The sequence below is a fragment of the Pan paniscus genome, chromosome 9 (genome assembly GCF_029289425.2).
Source record: "Pan paniscus chromosome 9, NHGRI_mPanPan1-v2.0_pri, whole genome shotgun sequence".
Taxonomy (NCBI): Eukaryota; Metazoa; Chordata; class Mammalia; order Primates; family Hominidae; genus Pan; species Pan paniscus.
Window position 1 is genome coordinate 48,635,859 of NC_073258.2, and position 18,820 is coordinate 48,654,678.

Genomic DNA, 18,820 nt, shown 5'->3' on the forward strand with positions numbered 1-18,820 from the left:
ACATTTGGGAATCTCATCATCTGTAAAGCTAAAACCTCGCAGTGGTGGCCAGAGGTCAAGTGCAGTTGGCAGATCTTCTTTAACTAAGACAATGGAAGCTGGCTGGAGGAAGCGGACAACTGGAAACTGAGGCTAGAAGAGCTGTGGAAAAAGGTGCAAGGTGCAAAGCAAGGGGGCTTTGAGGAAGAAAGGAACTGTGAGGAGGAAAGATGCCTTCTGGGTAATGATGGGAATTAAGGAAGGCTTAAGGTTTTAGTGAGGGTTACTAGAAGAGAATCAACTGAGGAGAGGGAAAAATCAATAGAAAGCAGATGCTAAGAGACAGCTGACCTTTCCATTGGAAATGGATGGCTACATATCTTGTCACAGGCTGAGAAATGCACATATCCTAGAGTGGCAGTGGGAGAAATACCTTGGCCATCTTTTCTTCTTTTCCAGCTGTTGATCTGCTTAGATCAATGAATTATTGAGTTTCTTCGCCCCTAGGAAAGTCTGATTGCTTTTTAAAAACTTTAATTTCTTTTACTGTCTCCAAACCTTTATATTCTATGTTGGAATTCAGAATTCACAAAATGTTGATGTAATTTTTATAATTTTTATTATTTTATTTTTTTTATTTTTTGACATGGAGTCTCGCTCTGTCACCCAGGCTGGAGTGCAGTGGTGCGATCTTGGCTCACTGCAAGCTCCACCTCCTGGGTTCATGCCATTCTCCTGCCTCAGCCTCCTGAGTAGCTGGGACTACAGGCGCCTGCCACCACGCCCGGCTAATTTTTTGTATTTTTAGTAGAGACGGGGTTTCACCGTATTAGCCAGGATGGTCTTGATCTCCTGACCTTGTGATCTGCCCGCCTCGGCCTCCCAAAGTGCTGGGATTACAGGCGTGAGCCACCGTGCCCGGCCAATTTTTATTATTTTTAAATTTTTACTGTTCTGACAGAGCAGGACTAACTCACAGGCAGTGCACCCATTTTTTTTTTTTTTTTTTTTTTGAGATGGAGTTCCGCTCTTGCTGCCCAGGCTAGAGTGCAGTGGCACGATATCAGCTCACCACAACCTCTGCCTCCTGGGTTCAAGCGATTCTCCTGCCTCAGCCTCCCGAGTAGCTGGGATTACAGGCATGGGCCACCACGCCTGGTTAATTTTGTATTTTTAGTAGAGATGGGGTATCTCCATGTTGGCCAGGCTGGTCTCGAACTCCTAATCTCAGGTGATCCACCCGCCTCAGCCTCCCAAAGTGTTGGGATTACAGGCATGAGCCACCGTGCCCAGCCAGTGCACCCAATTTTTAAAGTGATTATTTAAAAACCCAAATCATAGCTTTGTTTGGAAATTTTTAAAAAATCAAAATACCAAGTCACCTAACTCTCCCCCTTTGAAGCAGGAACAAATCCCTAGATTGCACATATCCAAACCAAAGCTCTCTCCCAGCAGGAAAAAAGGGCTAACAGCAAACAGCCTTTTTTTTTTTTAATTTGTTCAAATTTGTTGCCCTTTGTTACTATTGACAATGTGCTGCCTTCAAGGCATTTCTAGGCAACCTCCTATGATTTGCTGAGTCCTACAAACTTTGTCTTATTCATTTGTTCCTGAAGGAGACCCCAAAGACAGTCAGAGGACAAGCTTTTTATTTTTCAATTGGCCCGCTGCTTTCCAAAGGCCACCCCTGGCCATTAGGATCAAAGCACAGAGATTACTTCAGCTGAGGAATCTACTTCTGTGCTAAAAGAAATACTGAGGCACTCACGGCTTCTGGAATTCCCAGAAATTATACTCGCTGGGCGTGATGGCTCCTGCCTGTAGTCCCAGCACTTTGGGTGGCCGAGATAGGAAGATCACCTGGCACCAGGAGTTCAAGACGAGCCTAGCTGACATAGCAGGATCTGTGTGTCTCCAAATAAACAGCCAGGCATGGTGGCACATACCTCTAATCCTAGCTACTTGGGAGGCTGAGGTGGGAGGATTGCTTGAGCCCAGTTATTAAAATTTACAGTGAGCTATGATAGTGCCACTGCACTCCACCGTGGGTGAGATCCTGTGTCTTAAAAAAAATTTTAAACAAATAGGCCAGGCGTAGTGGCTCATGCCTGTAATCCCAGCACTTTGGGAGGCCGAGGTGGGTGAATCACGAGGTCAGGAGTTCAAGACCAGCCTGACCAAGATGGTGAAACCCCATCTCTACTAAAAATACAAAAATTAGCCAGGCTGGTGGCAGGTGCCTGTAATCCCAGCTACCTGGGAGGCTGAGGCAGGAGAATTGCTTGAACCCGGGCGGCAGAGGTTGCAGTTAGCCGAGATCACGCCACTGCACTCCAGCCTGGGCAACAGAGTGAAACTCTATCTCAAAAAATAAATAAATAGAAAGAAAGCAATTACTCTGGTTTCCACATCTCTGGGCACAGAGCACAACACAAGTTCTTGAACTTCTGTGTCTTTCTACATCTCAAAGGAAATGGTCTAATGAGTTCTAGAGATTCACCTTGGATAAGACAATGCTTCTGTATCTTTTGCTTGATCCATTTGTGTGTGTGTGTGTGTGTGTGTGTGTGTAAGAAGTAGTATTTCTCTGTTCAGGACAGGGATTATATTAAATACTTTCAGTTTTTACAAATATATGAATTGATTTTCCTACCAATTCTTGAAAAAAAGGATGTTTTGCCTTTCACTTTTTAAACTATCTACTGGGAACCTCTCATCATGTCTCAGTGCTGGAACTAGAACCTGGAGAAACTCACTGATATCGGTTAGAACTGTGGAAATGAGGCTGGGCGCGGTAGCTCACGCCTGTAATCCCAGCACTTTGGGAGGCTGAGGCAGGTGGATCACGAGGTCAGGAGTTCGAGACCAGCCTGACCAACATGGTGAATCCCTGTCTCTACTAAAAATACAGAAATTAGCCGGGGTGGTGGCATGCACCTGTAATCCCAGCTACTCGGGAGGCTGAGGCAGGAAAATCACTTGAACCCAGAAGGCAGAGGTTGCAGTGAGCCGAGATCGTGCCACTGCACTCCAGCCTGTGCAACAAGAGCGAAACTCCGTCTCAAAAACAAAAAAAAAGAAAACAGCGGGCTGGGCGTGGTGTCTCACGCCTGTAATCCCAGCACTTTGGGAGGCTGAGGCGGGCAGATCACAAGGCCAGGAGATCAAGACCATTCTGGCTAACACGGTGAAACCCCGTCTCTACTAAAAATACAAAAAAATTAGCCGGGCGTGGTGGCGGGCTCCTGTAGTCCCAGCTACTCGGGAGGCTGAGGCGAGACTCCATCTCAAAATAAAAAAAAAAAAAAAGAAAGAAAACATCGTGGAAATGAGTAAGATGCTCCCTATTTTCAGGATTATCTCATTACTACCTTGATTCAATTAGGGCATACTGAGTAATGGGCTGTTACAGTGATAGTGGTGGTGAGCAGGGTGCACATGCGTGGACATGCAGAGAAACCCAGGGCACATGAGATTTCAAAGTAACACACACTTAGGAAGCAAACGTTGCATGCCTCCCGCAGCTAACCAAGCACAGTGAGTGCTGGGGAGATGGCAGTGAAAAGACCAGAAGAAGCCAGGCATTGCACATGGATGCACTACAGAGGAAGGGACTAGGTCCATTTTGTTCACTGCTGCATTCCTAGACCAATGATAGGGGCTCAATAAAGTTTTTTTGAGTGAAGAGAATAAAATGCAGCATAGACTGCACTCTACTAAGAGGCCACAGAGGAAAGACACTGTCAGAGTTGGTGAATCTGTCGTGGAAAAATTTCCTAAATGAATGGCTCTGACTGCAGTTCTAGTGTTATTTTTAATTTTTATCTTGCCCCCCTCCCTTCTCTGACAAATTGCACCAGAGACACCTCTTACTTCTCCTATACCCCTTCCCCCTTTTCCTACAATGTTCTGAAGAAAAGAACTTTTTGAGGATAGATGCTTTGTGCCACATCTCAGAAGTCAACTTTAAGATAATTGCAGCGGAAGCAGCTTTTAATCAACTGACAGGCAGCTTTAAGAAAATTAATGAGGACAAAATTTTAGGAAGGAGTAAATCATTTCTGACAACAAAGCCATCTGTCTTTTATCCCAATCTCTCCTTGAAGAAATAGTACCCTTCCAGGATACAAAAATAAAATATCATTATTTTTGGTATTTGCCACCCCCAAGTCCAGACAAGATTAAGAAAAGGCTCAGTTTCCTTAGATTTCTAGAGAATACTCTGGATTGAACTAGAATTCTAGGTCACTTTTGGAAATCAAACTTGCAGAATATAGGGAAGCACAGATGATTAGGACTATATTATAAGTTCAATTCAAGGGCAGGGAAGGAGAGAGTCATAATGAAGTTTGTAGATTGAAGAATAAAGCTGGGACAAGTCAAAAGAGCCTATATTTGTGAAGTTATATAAATTCTGGTCAGTGCTGACAGCACTGGGCACTCATCCTGACCCAGGATCTAAGCCACAACTATAGTTACCACTAATTTGAGAAGTCTGGAACCCAAGTTTTTTCTATGGTTCATTTTAATGAACTTGATCAGCAGCAGCAGCAGCAGCAGCAGCCATCATTAGTCTCTGTAAGGATGGATACCCACAACGGTATAAAAGAAAGCAAGCAACCTAATGTTTATTTTCAGAGATAGTAAGAGATAGAGCAAGAACAAAAGCAGAAAGGATCAAGATACATTGACAGGCAAGGTCTAGATGGAATCGCCCTACAGCCCATGGTTCGTTCTTAACTTAGCGCACAGAGTCATCAGGAAGGCTTGTTAAAACACACATGGCTGGGCCTCGCCCCCAGAGTTTCTGACTCAGCAGATCTTAAGTGGGGCTGAGAATCTGCATTTCTAATAAGTTCCCTAGAGATGCTGATGTGGTCCCCTGGGGGCACACATTGAGAACTGCTGTGCAATCAGATTTGGGTGGGATGTAGGTCTATAAAAAATGGTAACAGGCCGGGAGCGGTGGCTCATGCCTGTAATCCCAGCACTTTGGGAGGCAGAGGTGGGCGGATCACCTGAGGTCAGGAGTTCGAGACCAGCCTGGTCAACATAGTGAAACCCTGTCTCTACTAAAAATACAAAAATTAGCTGGGATTGGTGGCGAGTGCCTGTAGACCCAGCTAATCAGGAGGCTGAGGCAGGAGAATCACTTGAACCCAGGTGGCGGAGGTTGCAGTGAGCCAAGGTTGTGCCACTGCACTCCTGCCTGGGCGACAGAGGGAGACTCCATGTCAAAAAAAAAAAAAAAAAAAAAGTAACAAATATGCTTTCCTTCCCTGCTGCCTGGGACCTGTTTAGGGTGAGGGGGAGGCATATTGCTAGCGCTCTAGAGGGAGAAGGGGTATAAAGGGATAGTCCACTACTGACCAGCAAAACTCTTAGGTCAAGAAAGGAAGAAAGAAGAAGGGGAATGGGGAGGGGAAGAAGAGGAGAGGGAGAGAGATGGATACTTTCTTTTCAATGTGTCCTACGAACTATTGATTTGTCTGGGTAACACTCACTCAACTCTTGGCTACGGTTTTACCACATGGCCACAAAGAAAAAGCTTTCAATAAAATTGACCCTTAGGTATTGGAGGCTTTCCCTTAAAGACCACAATACTGTTCCATGGAGAAGGGGGAGCAAAACTGCATTCTATCCCAGAGCTTTCCTCCTCAACCCAAGTCAAATGAAGGTGTCCTTAGTCATCCCTTCTGCCAATAAAATGACCCGAGAGAAAAGCAAACTACGCCCGGTGAGATTCGGGTTCCTAGTGCCTCCAGGATCTGCAGCGATTAGGCAATGAGGATCTTTTCCACTTCTTCTTTTTTTTTTTTTTTTTTTTTAAGGTTTTTTGGCTACAAGTTTATTCAATGCAAAAGAATCCTCTCCAATTTTACTGAGGTGGCTGACCATGTCCACGACCAAATCCGCCTCTAAACTGGAATTCGGTTGCTGACCCAGCCCCAGCCTCGGCTTTCTTGTCGGCACCAGGTGGCACAGCACTCCGTCTGTAGGTATCTCTGTCAGCTTCCCCTCTTGTGAGTCTCGCAGGTCGCTCACCCTCCAGAACTTTAGGCCGAGGCCTGCCAGTCTCTGGACGGCTAGGGCGTAGGATGGCAGGCACAATCTCTGGGGGCAGATGAAGGTAATCATGGAGATACTGGATACCCTCATTGGTAAGGTACCAGTAGAAATGTCTCCAGGCAAACTGTTCCTTCACGTAGCCTCGGGACTTGAGAGACTGCATGGCCTTCATGACATGAAGGTTGGGCACATTCTTGTCTGCCAGCTCCGGGTGCTTAGGCATGTGGACATCCTTCTTGGCCACCATGACTCCCTCCTTAAAAAGGAGTTCATAAATGGCAATCCGGTTCTTCTTAGGCATCAACATCTGGCAGGTCTCCGCCACGCACTGGCTTCATCCTCCCCCTCTCCCTCGGACAATCTTCGCCACCAGCGGCCCCCTACCCCATAAAATAAGCCTCCAGCCCCTATCGCTACTCAGAAATCGGTGTGTGGGGAGTGGGAGAGAGGCCCCCTGCCCGCATCCTGGGGAGGAGCAGCCGCTAAGGCAGCAGGATAGCCCGGATGGGAGCCGATGGAACTTGAACTCCACAGAAAAACCTTTTCCACTTCTTACTAAACCACTTATGTGCCTACAATCCCCACTTATTGGGAGGTGGGGGTGGTCCATGTTAATTCCAGTGTTGAAAGCAATAATCCTTATTCTTGCTTTCTAGCTCAAAATGCCCTAGCTTCGTCCTCATGTCCCTGAACCTCCCTGCCCAGTTGCAGGCTTCTGCCCCTATTCCTAAGTAACACAGCACTTACTGAGATACAAACTAAAGGAAGAATGTGGTATATGACTCTTTCTGGTTTCATTAGTAATTTTGTATTTTTGTTATTATGCTTTCACTTGGTTACAACCAAAGTTATTATACTGTGCAAGTTGCCACTATTTTAGAAAATTAATTGCAGTTCTCTGTTACAATACTGTGCCTGGTTCCAATTAGAAAATGAAAGCCGAGAGGGAACACAGGCAGTTTAGTGTTTTGAGAATTCAGTAAAACTTCAGCTCAGCAGTCTCTAAAAGCTTAACCTAAAAACAAAACAAAAATTAACAAAAAGCCCTCTCTGGCTCAAGTAGAAGGGAATCAGACAGAAAATAAGATTCTGAGTCAGACAGAGTAGCATATCCAGTCTGGAGGAATCGCAAATGGACAGTGGGAAGGGAGAGAGAAAGTATGTGCCCAGTCTTACTTTCCTGACTTACCCATCATTAAAACTGGGAGGACTAACACGATAAACAGAGAAGGGAAAGATCAAAAGGACCCTAGATCCTAGAAATAAGGACAAAAATTAAAATGATTCAACATAAAGAAAAGACTCCAGCACATACAGCTATTCAAGGGAGAAACCTGGAAAGCAGCAACAGCCTAGAAAAGATGGGAGGTGAGGCGCAGACAGCCAAAAAAGCTGAGTTTGGTAGGAAACAGAAGACAAACACCACTGTGCCTGCAACATAATTAGCAAAGAATCAAAGCACCATGCACAAAACCACAATGGCAAGTAGACCTGAGACTGACTCTGCCTTGCTGAGGAGGCTGAGGGCAGACACCTAAAATGAAGAAATCTTGTTTTAAAAATACTAATCCTGGGTCCCTCTGACTCCCATTCTTATTCTAATTTTAGGTCTGAAATGGATCTGTATTTTAATAAGGACCCATGTAGTTCTACTGTAAGTTGTCCAAGAACCACAGTTTGAGAAGCACTGATCCAGAAGTCTGAAGAACTGCTTAGAGTAAGTGCATCAAGGCTAATAGCAATTAGCAATTCATTTTCAGAAGAGTTTTCATATGGGATTGTGTCAGAGATCATCTCTTGGGGAGAGATGTCACTTAGTGCCATCTTAAAATAAATCAATGCTCTGGAGGATGTTCTCCTGGGAATGTCTGTTGGCCCAACACATTTGCCTCTCTGAACATTACCACAGTGAATTCCAAGAGGTAACACCAGACAGAAGGGGAATTCTGGGTAGCAAAGCTCTAGGACAGGCCCATTACCCACTAAAGCATTCCTTTATGGTCGGAGCTTGACATTAGAGATGGAGACACCCACCTATACTTACCTGTGCAAAGAGGGAGACGCTGTACTGTCCCATTAAACCCTTGCTCCCTGTTCTCAGACAAAAATTCACTTCTTGCCTTAAACGGTGATACAGCACAGCTATCCAAAAAAGCTGGTGTCTTCCCTTCCACCAATCACTGAATTCAGGGACATTTGCTGAGTGATCTGGTGGCCTTTGGACGTAAGGGGCAACCAAGACCTGGAAAACCAGAAACCTTTCTGTAGCATGGGGGTTTAAAGTCAGACTGGGTGGACACTTGGTTGACCTAAACCTTGTTGAGATGCCTTGATCCTGTCTCTTGGGTGACAGGAACACTTCCCAAATGGGAACTTTCTAGGTACTTCAGCTCCCTTTCTTAGTGCTTGGTGGCAGATGGTACCTACTGAGAATCAAAAAAGGTTCACCAGGCAGCCTGGCAGTAGTAGTAGCTCCAGTCACCAAGCATGCAGCTGCTGGCTAGCTGCCTTGAGACCCTTGGCAGGACAGCCAGGGGCTGACTGGATTACCACATCTCCTCAGCAGAGAACCACATTCCTTGAGCTGCCAGCCCCATATGTGACAACAGATCCCATCACCTTGGCTTCTGCTTTGTAACTGTTTGTCTTCAGCCAGATGTTTCTGGCTACTATGGAAAAGTGGAACTGTGCTAAGATGGAGAACTGGCAGGCTGTGTGCAGGAGCTGGGCAAGAGCCCTGGCTTATGAAAGAAGCTAGAGAGGTCTGTCAGAGCTACCAACATCAGATTCTGTCTCTTAATGATTTAAACAATTATTCCACAATTAGGCCGGAAGGGTTAGAAGAGCAGCTGTTGGGACTGGGATTCCAGGTGGTGAAAAGCAGAGACCAGGTGCTTTTACCAGCCAAGTCTGCTTAAGAGAAGCAAAAGAAGAATATTTAAATGAAAACTCAACTTCCATCCTCAAATATCTAGATAAGAAAATAGACTTGATGAACATCCCACAATGACATCTCCTATTCACCCAATGTCAAATATTTCCAGCCATATGGAATTCAAGATCAGAACTTTCTTGTCATTGTGATATCAAGAGGAGAGAATGACTTGTTTTCCTTTCAGAAGCTTGGTGGGACATGATGTTATGTTACCCATCATTGGTTCTGCTAGTTACCACCTAGAAATGATAAAGAGGATGCTTTATTTTTATTTATTTTTTTTTTTTGAGATTCTCTTTCATTCATTCATTCACTTTCTACTAAGTGTCAGGTTCCGCATGAAGTTCTTGGACTTCATAAAGATAAAACAGACACAGTCTCTATTCTCAAGGAGCTCACAGCCCAGGAGAAGAAAGTGACATGGAAACAAATAACTGCAGTTTGGTGTGACAAGTACTGACATGAGAATGTGTAAGAGGTACAATGATAGCACAAGGAACGAGTGATCAATTCTATTAAGATGGATGCCACAGAAAGTAAAAAGCTTGCAGGTAGCTGGAGATAGGGGACAGGAGGGCATTCCAAGTAAAGGCACCCTGGCAAGAAGGCACTTTGACAAATTCAAGAAGCTTGAAAAGTGGCTCAGTGTAGTTGGACAGAGGATATCTGTAGGAGACAGGAGGGAGAAGAGGCTGGAGAGGAAAGGACCACACCAGGCCACCCACTTTCTATCACTTTGTATATAATGGGTGCTATCTCTAGTTTTTTTATTTAAAACAAATGCTTCCCATTCCAGATATTCAACAACCATCTACATGCACAGCACTAAATGAGGGACCTGAGGGATATCCCTCTAAGGAGCTTACACTGAACCGAATTGGGTGGATTAAACACATACGCTACACAGCTAAAGAAGACAAAAAATGGACCAACAAGTACATCCAACTATAAATGGTACAGATTGCACAAAGTACTAAGGAAATTCACAGGTTCTTGGCTTCTGACAAAGCTTGAATACTATCTAATTAGAGAACTGTTCAAATGCTTGAATCCCCTTGACAAAACCCTGGCTAAATGAGCACCTATGGGACGTGGGACGTTCACTCAGGCACGTTAGTCTGGCTGAGGCCAAAAGGCCACGAACCACAGGATGCCCAGAAGGCTTTTATGGCAATATAAGAGAGACGTGCCTTAGACAAGACAGGGTCCTAGACAGGACCTTTTCTCCACTGGTGAAATGAATGGGATGATTAAGAATACAGCAACTGCCTAAAGTCTTCATCTTCCATCATAATTATAACCCACAGGAAAAAAACATTTCATGGCATACTATTACTTTTTACAGCTTGTTTCCTCACACACACACACAAAAAGCTTTAAAAATAAGCATTTCATTGGGTCCTTTACGCATCTCCAGATTAAAAGTTTCACGTAGAAGTAAGGAAGTATTCAGTTTATCTGAAGATACTTGCAGGCCTCTGGGGAATGCAGCACATATTCTAGGGTGTGAGGAAAGGCCTTTGATAGTCCAGAGCTTCCACAAATGAAGCCTGCTGGTCATGGATGGGCTTGACTACAGCCCTTCCTTACTCCTTATGACTGTGTGATAGCTCTGGTCCTGGCTGGGAGGTCACACCACTGTCCCCTCATTACCCTTCCAAGCCTAGGGGAGCTGCCATACAGTGAAGGCACAAGCAATGGCACTCACCCTCATGGAGGTCTCTCCACCATGGGCCTGTTGCAGCCTGAAGACCTGGGCCACCATGTGCTCTGTGGAGGGGTGCAGCAGGATCCTTCGTGAGGCCAAGCCCACCATTACATATCTGCCCATTGGGGACAGGCTCACCGAAATGGCATTGGGACCTGAGGGCCAACAAAACAGAGAAATATTTCCTAGGCTTCTGGCCATTCCAAGGAAACAACTTTCACTCTTACTCTTGTCTTTTTCTCTAATCTTCATATTCACTTGCTCATCCTGGTGTTATCTCATAGGACTGTAGTGAGGAGTATGATGAGAAGGCATATACATACTGAGTATAGTGTTTGACATATAGAAAGCACATAATAAGGCTGAACGCGGTGGCTCATGCCTGTAATCCCAGCACTTTGGGAGGCCGAGGTGGGGGGATCACCTGAGGTAGGGAGTTTGAGACCAGCCTGACCAACATGGAGAAACCCCGTCTCTACTAAAAATACAAAGTTAGCCAGGCGTGGTTGCGCATGCCTGTAATCCTAGCTACTCGGGAGGCTGAGGCAGGAGAATCGCTTGAACCCGGGAGGTGGAGTTTGCGGTAAGCTGAGATCACGCCATTACATTCCAGCCTGGCCAACAAGAGCGAAACTCCGTCTCAAAAAAAGAAAGAAAGAAAGAAAGAAAGAAAGTACTTAATAAATGCTAACCGTTGTTATCAACATTTTAAAAAATTGTTAACATCCTGTAATTACTATTTTGAAACCCACCTTTTTCATTTAATACATTATGAACACTGTTCTGTAAGAGCATTTTAAGGGCCAATGGAGCAGTTCTATCACTGCACCATCATTTGTTTAGTCAACTCTTAAAAAAAAAACAAAAAACACTTAAATTCAACTCAAGGTGACACCAACAAAACACCCACCCCACCCTCCCGCAAAACAAACAAACAAACAAAAACAGTCTCAAGGCAACAATTTGACATTTTTCTGTATGGTAACACTGCTGTGAACACCATTGTATGTAAATCTTTGTATAGTTTTCTGATTATTTCCTTAAAAGCTGGATTGCCAAAGAGCTGACACACTTTGGGAGGTTTTAAATACACAATGCCAAACTGTCTTGCAGTGCATGTGTGTGCTACAACCATCTCCTCCCTTATTCCTGACCGTCGTAACAGGGGCATGCGGTAGGACTCTAATGCTGAGATGCTTCTGCAATGTTACTAGCCAGCACTCCTGCAAAGCAATCTTTCTCTGGCCTGTGCCCCAGTGGAGGTAGGGGCAGTATGTGACCATTACTCCCACCCAAGCTGTGCCTCACCTAGCAATGACCATGCCAAGGCACCAGCGTCCCTCTGTCATTAGGTTGGGCTTCCTATCCCTTACCAAATCGCTTGGTGTAGAGCATTTCGCCCAGGTTATGGGGGGCCAGGGAGTACACTGCCAGGATGCCTTCATCGGGAAAGCCCCTCTGGCTGCTGGGGATGAAAGCTGCCAGGAGCTGGCCATCTGCAGAAATGTCACAGCTGGCATCATTGTAGATCTTGCAGTTCTGCACCAGCACATTCACGGAAGCTGCATCAGACAAAGAAAGAAAAGAGGATAAGAAACTTTGGAGTTGATACTGTAAAAATTCTGGGGCCAAGAAACTTTAGGGACTTCCTAAGGGCCTGAACCTTGTCTAGAAATGCTAAAGAATACCTTCTCATTCAAACTAAAATGTCAAATGAACAAAACACAGGAGGCAAGAAAAGTATGTCTCTTCTCCCACCTTAGCAGGAAACTACAGGATAGTCAACACCACCACAACCACCTGCCGAGTCTTAGTTCACATTTAGGAAATACCGCTTGAGAGATTAGATAAGGAAAAAGTTATTAAAAATTATTCCTAGAGAGCCATTTAACAGCTGTTATTGTCCCAGAGATCAAAACCAAGATAAATGAAAATGCAAACCCACTGGTTCCAAGAAAAAGGTGATACAGGTAGAGCTTTCTTGGGGCAGGAATCCTATTCAACACCTGTTATGTGACCTTGGAGAAGAAAGTAATTTCATAAATTTGTATCTTACTTTCTCATTTAAGAGAAAGAGAACTGGAACATCTAGAGACCAGTTTTCTGGAACAGCTCCTTGCTAATACTAATCTTTAACTCTACCAAGAGAGGAAACAGAACAAAGCCCAGCTGCGGCTGGATGGCCAGGGCTCTTTTCATTTCCCACTATGCTCTATGCCAATGTCCATGACAGCCCTAGTCTGCACTTAGCAGCTCCTGAGAACAAACTGCAGGGTCAGGCAGGCAGCAGGCTCAGCCTGGTAAGGTGGCAAGATCTGAGGGTGGAGGAATGTCTGTTGGTGAGGAGCATCCACTCCACACAACAGCACCAATGAGATGTTAACTGGCACTGTGCCTATAGGCCTTGTTTCGGTTTTCATTTGAATCCCTCTGAGTCCCACCGTGTGATTCCCTGCCAGGAAGAAGTGGCTTACCCTTGATGTGAGCATAGAACTAGAGTGCCCACATCATGGGCCCAGGCAGAACAGCACAACACATTCAAACAGACCAAGCTCATCAGGGCTTTGTCTCATGTAGATATACCTCAAGCAAAAAAACTTTTCACTGTTTCTCTTATTTGAAGGAGATGTTCACTGTCAGAGGCATTGTGGTAATTTTTAAAAGCCAAGCTCAGCTGCCCTCGCCAGAGTCCAGGTGATCTACTGCAGTAATCCAAAAAAAGTCAAGGGCAAGTTTCCCTAGGAAATTACCTCAAGGAAAACAAAACAAGGAATTGCTCTTTCAGAGGCCCCCAGGCTTATGCGATCTGATACTTAAGAGTGATTTGTAAAACTCTATTTGTTCTCCTTTCCCTGTGTGTTGCTAATGAGATGACAGTGTATATCAAAAAAGGCATTAGAACACATTGATTAGGCTATTGTGCCAACTCGGGGGCTGACACCTACAGCACCATTACACATAAAACCAAAGAGGGACCACAAGGATGGTTCTGTTTGCTAACTAATAAAATAATGATATCCAAATACTCACTGCTATCACCATTAGGCCTTTCTACTGCTCAACTCCCAACCCACCATCTGGTCTAGCCTGTAAGGCTAGATTTATCTAATTAGCACTGGGACCGTCTGCTACTTACTACTCAGGGTCCCAAGCCCTTTGCCAAAACAAAAACAAAAACAAAAACAAAAAAAAAACATGGCAATATCCCTCTCCTTCTCTGGATCAACACATGAATCCAGCTGGGGATATAGAACCAAAGGAACTGGGAGAAGTTTCAGAAGTGAGACCATCTTGGTTTTCTAACTCTGAGGCTGACAATGCTCAGAAAAATAAAAAGAAACTAACAATTTACACTCTAACCACCAAAAGCAGGGAGAGAAAGAAAATAAAGAAATCATAAATGTTAAGTAGTACATGAACCTAAATAGGAAAGGAGATGAGACTCTATGGGCTTTAAGACAGCTTTGAACAGTTACCATTTTATCTACATTTAATGTCTCAAAAATGTCTGTTGGGTATGTTATTAAAGTAGACTTTCCTATCTTGCTGTTACATAGATCCAGCTCATGTGTGTTAACGTTTATTTTGGTCAAACACCTAGAAGGCTATAGTAACCCTCAAAACTCATCACCAACACACAAAAAAGCATTTAACTGCTTACGGAGACAAGGTGTGCAGAGGAGAGTACAAGTAAGGTTTTCCTTCTTCTGGAAAGCTTGGCTCTAAAACCCCTTAAAAACTGGGCATATGGACAAAAAGCATTTCGTCAGCCTCAAATCCAGGCCACTGTGCTTGCATTTGTATTATATGATGACGATTCCAAGTCAATAGCTATCTCCCAAATTCTGCCCTCTCCCCTGACTCCACCCAACTTCATAACTCTTCCTGGCTACTGCAATGAGCTCACAGAGATATGCAAAGGACAAACGAAAAGAGAATGCTGAAAATTGTAACAGCTTCTCTGGTACCATATTCAGTTTCAGAAATTTTGCAGCTCATGATCTGGGGTTTCACTTCTACCCTAATGGGATGTGGTGGCATAGAGTGATTTGGTAGCTCCATTGCACTGGGTTCTGTTTACAATTTCATTCTCACATTTGCTGTTTGTTGTCTATTAATTTCACATGTGGAAAAGGAAATGTTCAGTTACAATAAGTGTCACTGCTTCCATTCACTTGTGCAGCTTCCTCTCGTAAGGCTGAAATTTTGATGAGTTAATTCATACAGGAAGAGACTTCTTGGATCTCAATTACTTGTTTATTTAGGCCACAAGAAAGTAATGTACTAATGACAAAGAACAACTAACTCATCCTTTTTGGATTCAACAATAATATAAGGTAGAGAGAAAAGGGAGAAGTAAAATATAGCCGAAGACACCGGCTATAGCTTACACACCATTAGAAGTCTTTGTGGTGCTCCACACCTTGTGTGACCCCAGCAGTACACAAACTTTAACACGTATCAAACTCACCAGGAGGGCATATTAAAACACAGAATGCTGGGACGGGGCCTGAGAATTTGCATTTCTAACAAATTCCCAGGTGTCTCTGATGTTGCCGGACTGGGACTACACCTGAGAAATGCGACCTTGTCAAATAATCCTTAGTCTCGGAGATGCATCTCCAGCAACTGGCTTTCACTTAAAGGCAAAAAACATATTGGAAAAAAATGATGGGGTATTTAGCTGGGCAGTGAAGAATGGAAATAAAGATTAGGAAAGAAAGGATTTTCAAATCAAAACTGCTCTAGAACTTCAGGGGGCAGCTCCGGAGGGAGAAAAAACAATGCAGGAGACAGCAGGAAGCCATGTTCCAGACTCTGCAATGTAATCTCCTCCCAATTAGAAATGATTTCCAAGTGAAAATGCCCTAGCAGGGAATGGGAGGGGTTAGAAATACTGATGCCTGGAGGAGCAGATGGCTCTGCCTTCCTATCAGCTCCATAAATTATAAACAAACACCTTGTACAAAGATCGATTTGTAGCCTGTTGCTGGCTGGCCAGATGAGGCCATGGGAGCAATTAGCAGTTGCAGTGCTTTTGCAAATGCATTAGATACCGATTTGGAAAACCCAAGGGGGGTTAAATCAGCAGAAAAATTTCCTCCTGGCTATCTCTGAGCCCCCTGGATTTCAGAATAAGGCCTGTACAGAGCTCCAGATGACCCATAAACACTCCCTGAAGGCACTATATCCCCTGTGGTATCGCCTGCCCCACACCACTCATCCGCCGGGTTTCTTAAGGCCTATTCTGACAGGACAGCCTAGTGACCAATTCCATTCACCCAGTAAGAGTTCACTCTTAAAAATCATAGTGAACCTAATGTGCCACTTTTTTCAGGAAAGCAATTTCAAAATTATTTATGCATGAGGCCTTATTCATAAACTTCTAAACACTAATCTCAAATCTCAAGTGAGAGAAGCAGGTGGCAAGATCTTTAGCCTAACTCCAGGAAAAGGTTAAATGCAATTCACATAAATCAACTTGGTGGTTGCTGAACTCATCAGTAAAACACAGAATCAGGCTGGGCTCACACCTGTAATCCCAGTACTACAGGAGGCCAAGGCAGGATAATCACTTGAGGTCAGGAGCTCGAGACCAGCCTGGGCAACACAGCGAGATCTCATCTCTATAAAAAAAAATTTAAAAATCAGCCAGATATGGTGGCATGTGCCTGTAGGCCGAGTTACTTGGAAGGCTGAGGCAGGAGGATCATTTGAGCTCAGGAGTTTGAGGTTATAGTGAGATATGATCACGCCACTGTACTCCAGCCTGGGCAACAGAGCGAGACCCTGTGTCTAAAAATAATAATAAGTAAAATAAAACATAAAACCTCAAAGATTAAACTCACGTGGAACTTTCAAATGAATAATCAGACAGATCACTAGAACAGAACAGAGAGTCCAGAAATATATCTAAATACAGAAAAGAAATTAATAGTATGATGAAGACGACATCCCAAATAAATGGAGATAAATGGATTATTAATTAGTTGGGACAAGTGAGTAGCCATATGGGGGGGAAATTGGATCATACTTTGATTATTTGGGACTAAATTTCCTAGTGAATCAAAGACTTAACTATTAAAAAACTAAAATATAAAAGTTATAAATGATCTCCCTAATGATGACACAAAACCAAGGAACCATAAAAGGAAAGTTGTATAATTTTGACTCCTTAAAATAAGTTCTATGACAAAAATAACCTTCAGCAAAGTCAAAACTCGAATGACAAGTAGGAAACTCCTATTATAAGTTAATTTTCTGATTTATAAAGAATTCCTGTAAAATTGCTAAGGAAAAGACCAGTAACACAACAGAAAAATTGGTAAAGCACATGGACAGGTCAAGAGAAGGGAGCACAAATGGCTGTGTATATGAAGAGGCATGCAATCTTGTTTGTAACACAAAAAATACAAATTTAAAATGCCCACATACTACTTTTTTTTTTTAACATATCAGATTTGCAAATATCCAAAAATTTGATAGTACATTCTATCAGCAAGAGTTTATGAAATCAGGCACTCTCATGAACTCCAAGTGGAATAATAATTTGGCACAAGCTGTATAGAGTGTGGTATGGCAATAACTACACACTCTTTGCCCCTGCAATTCCATTTCTAGAAATGTATCCTAGAGATATACCTGCATATGTGCAAAATGATAAACTGCAGCACAGTTTGTAGAGTAAAAGATTGAAAATGACCTAAAGGTCCTTTAATAGTGGACTAGTTAGAAAATTATGGTACATTCATACAATGGAATACTAGGCAGTCATAAAAAAGAACAAATAAGCTCTTTATATACTGACATGAAAAGAACACTGAGCTATACTGTAAAGAAAAAGGGCAGAAAGTACAGATGAGTACATACAGCATGCTACCATTTGGGTTAAATAAAAGGCAGAAAAACATAAATTTGCATTTGCTTGTATATACATATAATATTTCTGAAAAGATATATAAGGAACTGCTAACAGTGGTTACATGTGAGGAGGAGTGGTAGGATTGGGGGGCTTCTTACTGTATTAATCTTTTATATTTTTTAAATTTTTGAACAGTAATATCAATTTCAGATGACAATTAAAGAAAGTAAGTGACAAAATAACAAAATAAAATAATTTTAAATAAATTATGGCCAACTTTAAATAAATTATGGAACAGAAAGCTAGAAATGAAGAAGCAAACTTCATTTTCAATAAGGGAAAAGGTGGATTGTGGTTAATTTCCAGCAGAGTTAAAGAATGAATTACTGGACATGTGGCCTATAAGCACTTAGAAATAGATGGTTGCTGCTGAAGTTTCATTGAGACAGGACATGAAAAATTAAACTGATTTTCCTTGTCCAATAAAGATACCAAGACTGGCATCAGGAAATGCCACAGACAGAGAATATCTTAATTATTTTAAGGCAACTGGCAAAGTCTTATAATATCATACAGACAAGATAGAAAAATGTCGTCCTCAGATATGAACAACCAAGCCCAGAGTGGTAATTCATAAACCAAAATCAACACAGAGGAAGTCCACAGTAATGTACTACAAGGCTTGGTGCAATGCCCTGCCTGATTCACTACTTTTTGCTAACAATCTGAAAGAAGACAGAAAAGCATGTTTATTGAATTAGTAGACAATGGAATACTGAGAAAGAAGGACTAAAACAAAGTTCAAATAGATGATGAGAGGCAGGAAAAAGAAACTACAGTTGACAGAAAAAATTGAATAGAAACAAATACAAATCTGTTTTCGTTATTAAAAGATAAACTGGGCCGGGCACGGTGGCTCACGCCTGTAATCCCAGCACTTTGGGAGGCCGAGGTGGATGGATCACCTGAGGTCAGGAGTTCGAGACCAGCCTGGCCAATATGGCGAAACCCCGTCTCTGCTAAAAATACAAAAATTAGCTGGGTGTGGTGGCATGCACCTGTAGTCCCAGCTACTCGGGAGGCTGAGGCGGGAGAATCGCATGAACCTGGGGGCGCGGAGATTGCAGTACGCCGAGATCATGCGACTGCACCCCAGCCTGGTGACAGAGCAAGACTCTGTTTCAGAAAAAAAAAGATCAAGCTGTACAAGTACAGGAAGGTTGAGTCTTGGTTTATTAACAATTATCAAGAAATTTTAAGTGACTAA

The 18,820-nt window shown here is 43.2% G+C and overlaps 2 protein-coding genes across 17 annotated transcripts in view; both read right to left on the reverse strand.

Annotated features, from left to right (window-relative positions):
• AMBRA1 (autophagy and beclin 1 regulator 1) overlaps positions 1–18,820 on the reverse strand; it is a 201,210-nt gene that overhangs the window by 26,298 nt on the left and 156,092 nt on the right. For 8 of the 16 annotated variants that reach the window (XM_063608428.1, XM_055093616.2, XM_055093617.2 and 5 more), the window contains 3 exons: positions 12,065–12,253; positions 10,692–10,846; positions 8,093–8,290 (listed from right to left, as the gene is read on the reverse strand). In XM_063608428.1, coding sequence (XP_063464498.1) covers positions 8,093–8,290; positions 10,692–10,846; positions 12,065–12,253 — 542 coding nt within the window. The remainder of the gene's footprint in view (positions 1–8,092; positions 8,291–10,691; positions 10,847–12,064; positions 12,254–18,820) is intronic. The other 8 variants (XM_034932482.3, XM_003815206.4, XM_055093619.2 and 5 more) reach the window with 1 other exon arrangement.
• LOC103785495 (small ribosomal subunit protein eS10-like) lies at positions 5,499–8,064 on the reverse strand. Its single transcript, XM_063608429.1, has one exon. It carries the CDS (start codon positions 6,353–6,355, stop codon positions 5,858–5,860), a length of 498 nt encoding a protein of 165 aa, XP_063464499.1. The 5' UTR covers positions 6,356–8,064; the 3' UTR covers positions 5,499–5,857.

What these genes read in the sequence shown, in the direction of transcription:
- LOC103785495 (XM_063608429.1), bottom strand. Translation starts at nt 6,355, where the DNA reads ATGTTGATGCCTAAGAAGAACCGGATTGCCATTTATGAACTCCTTTTT.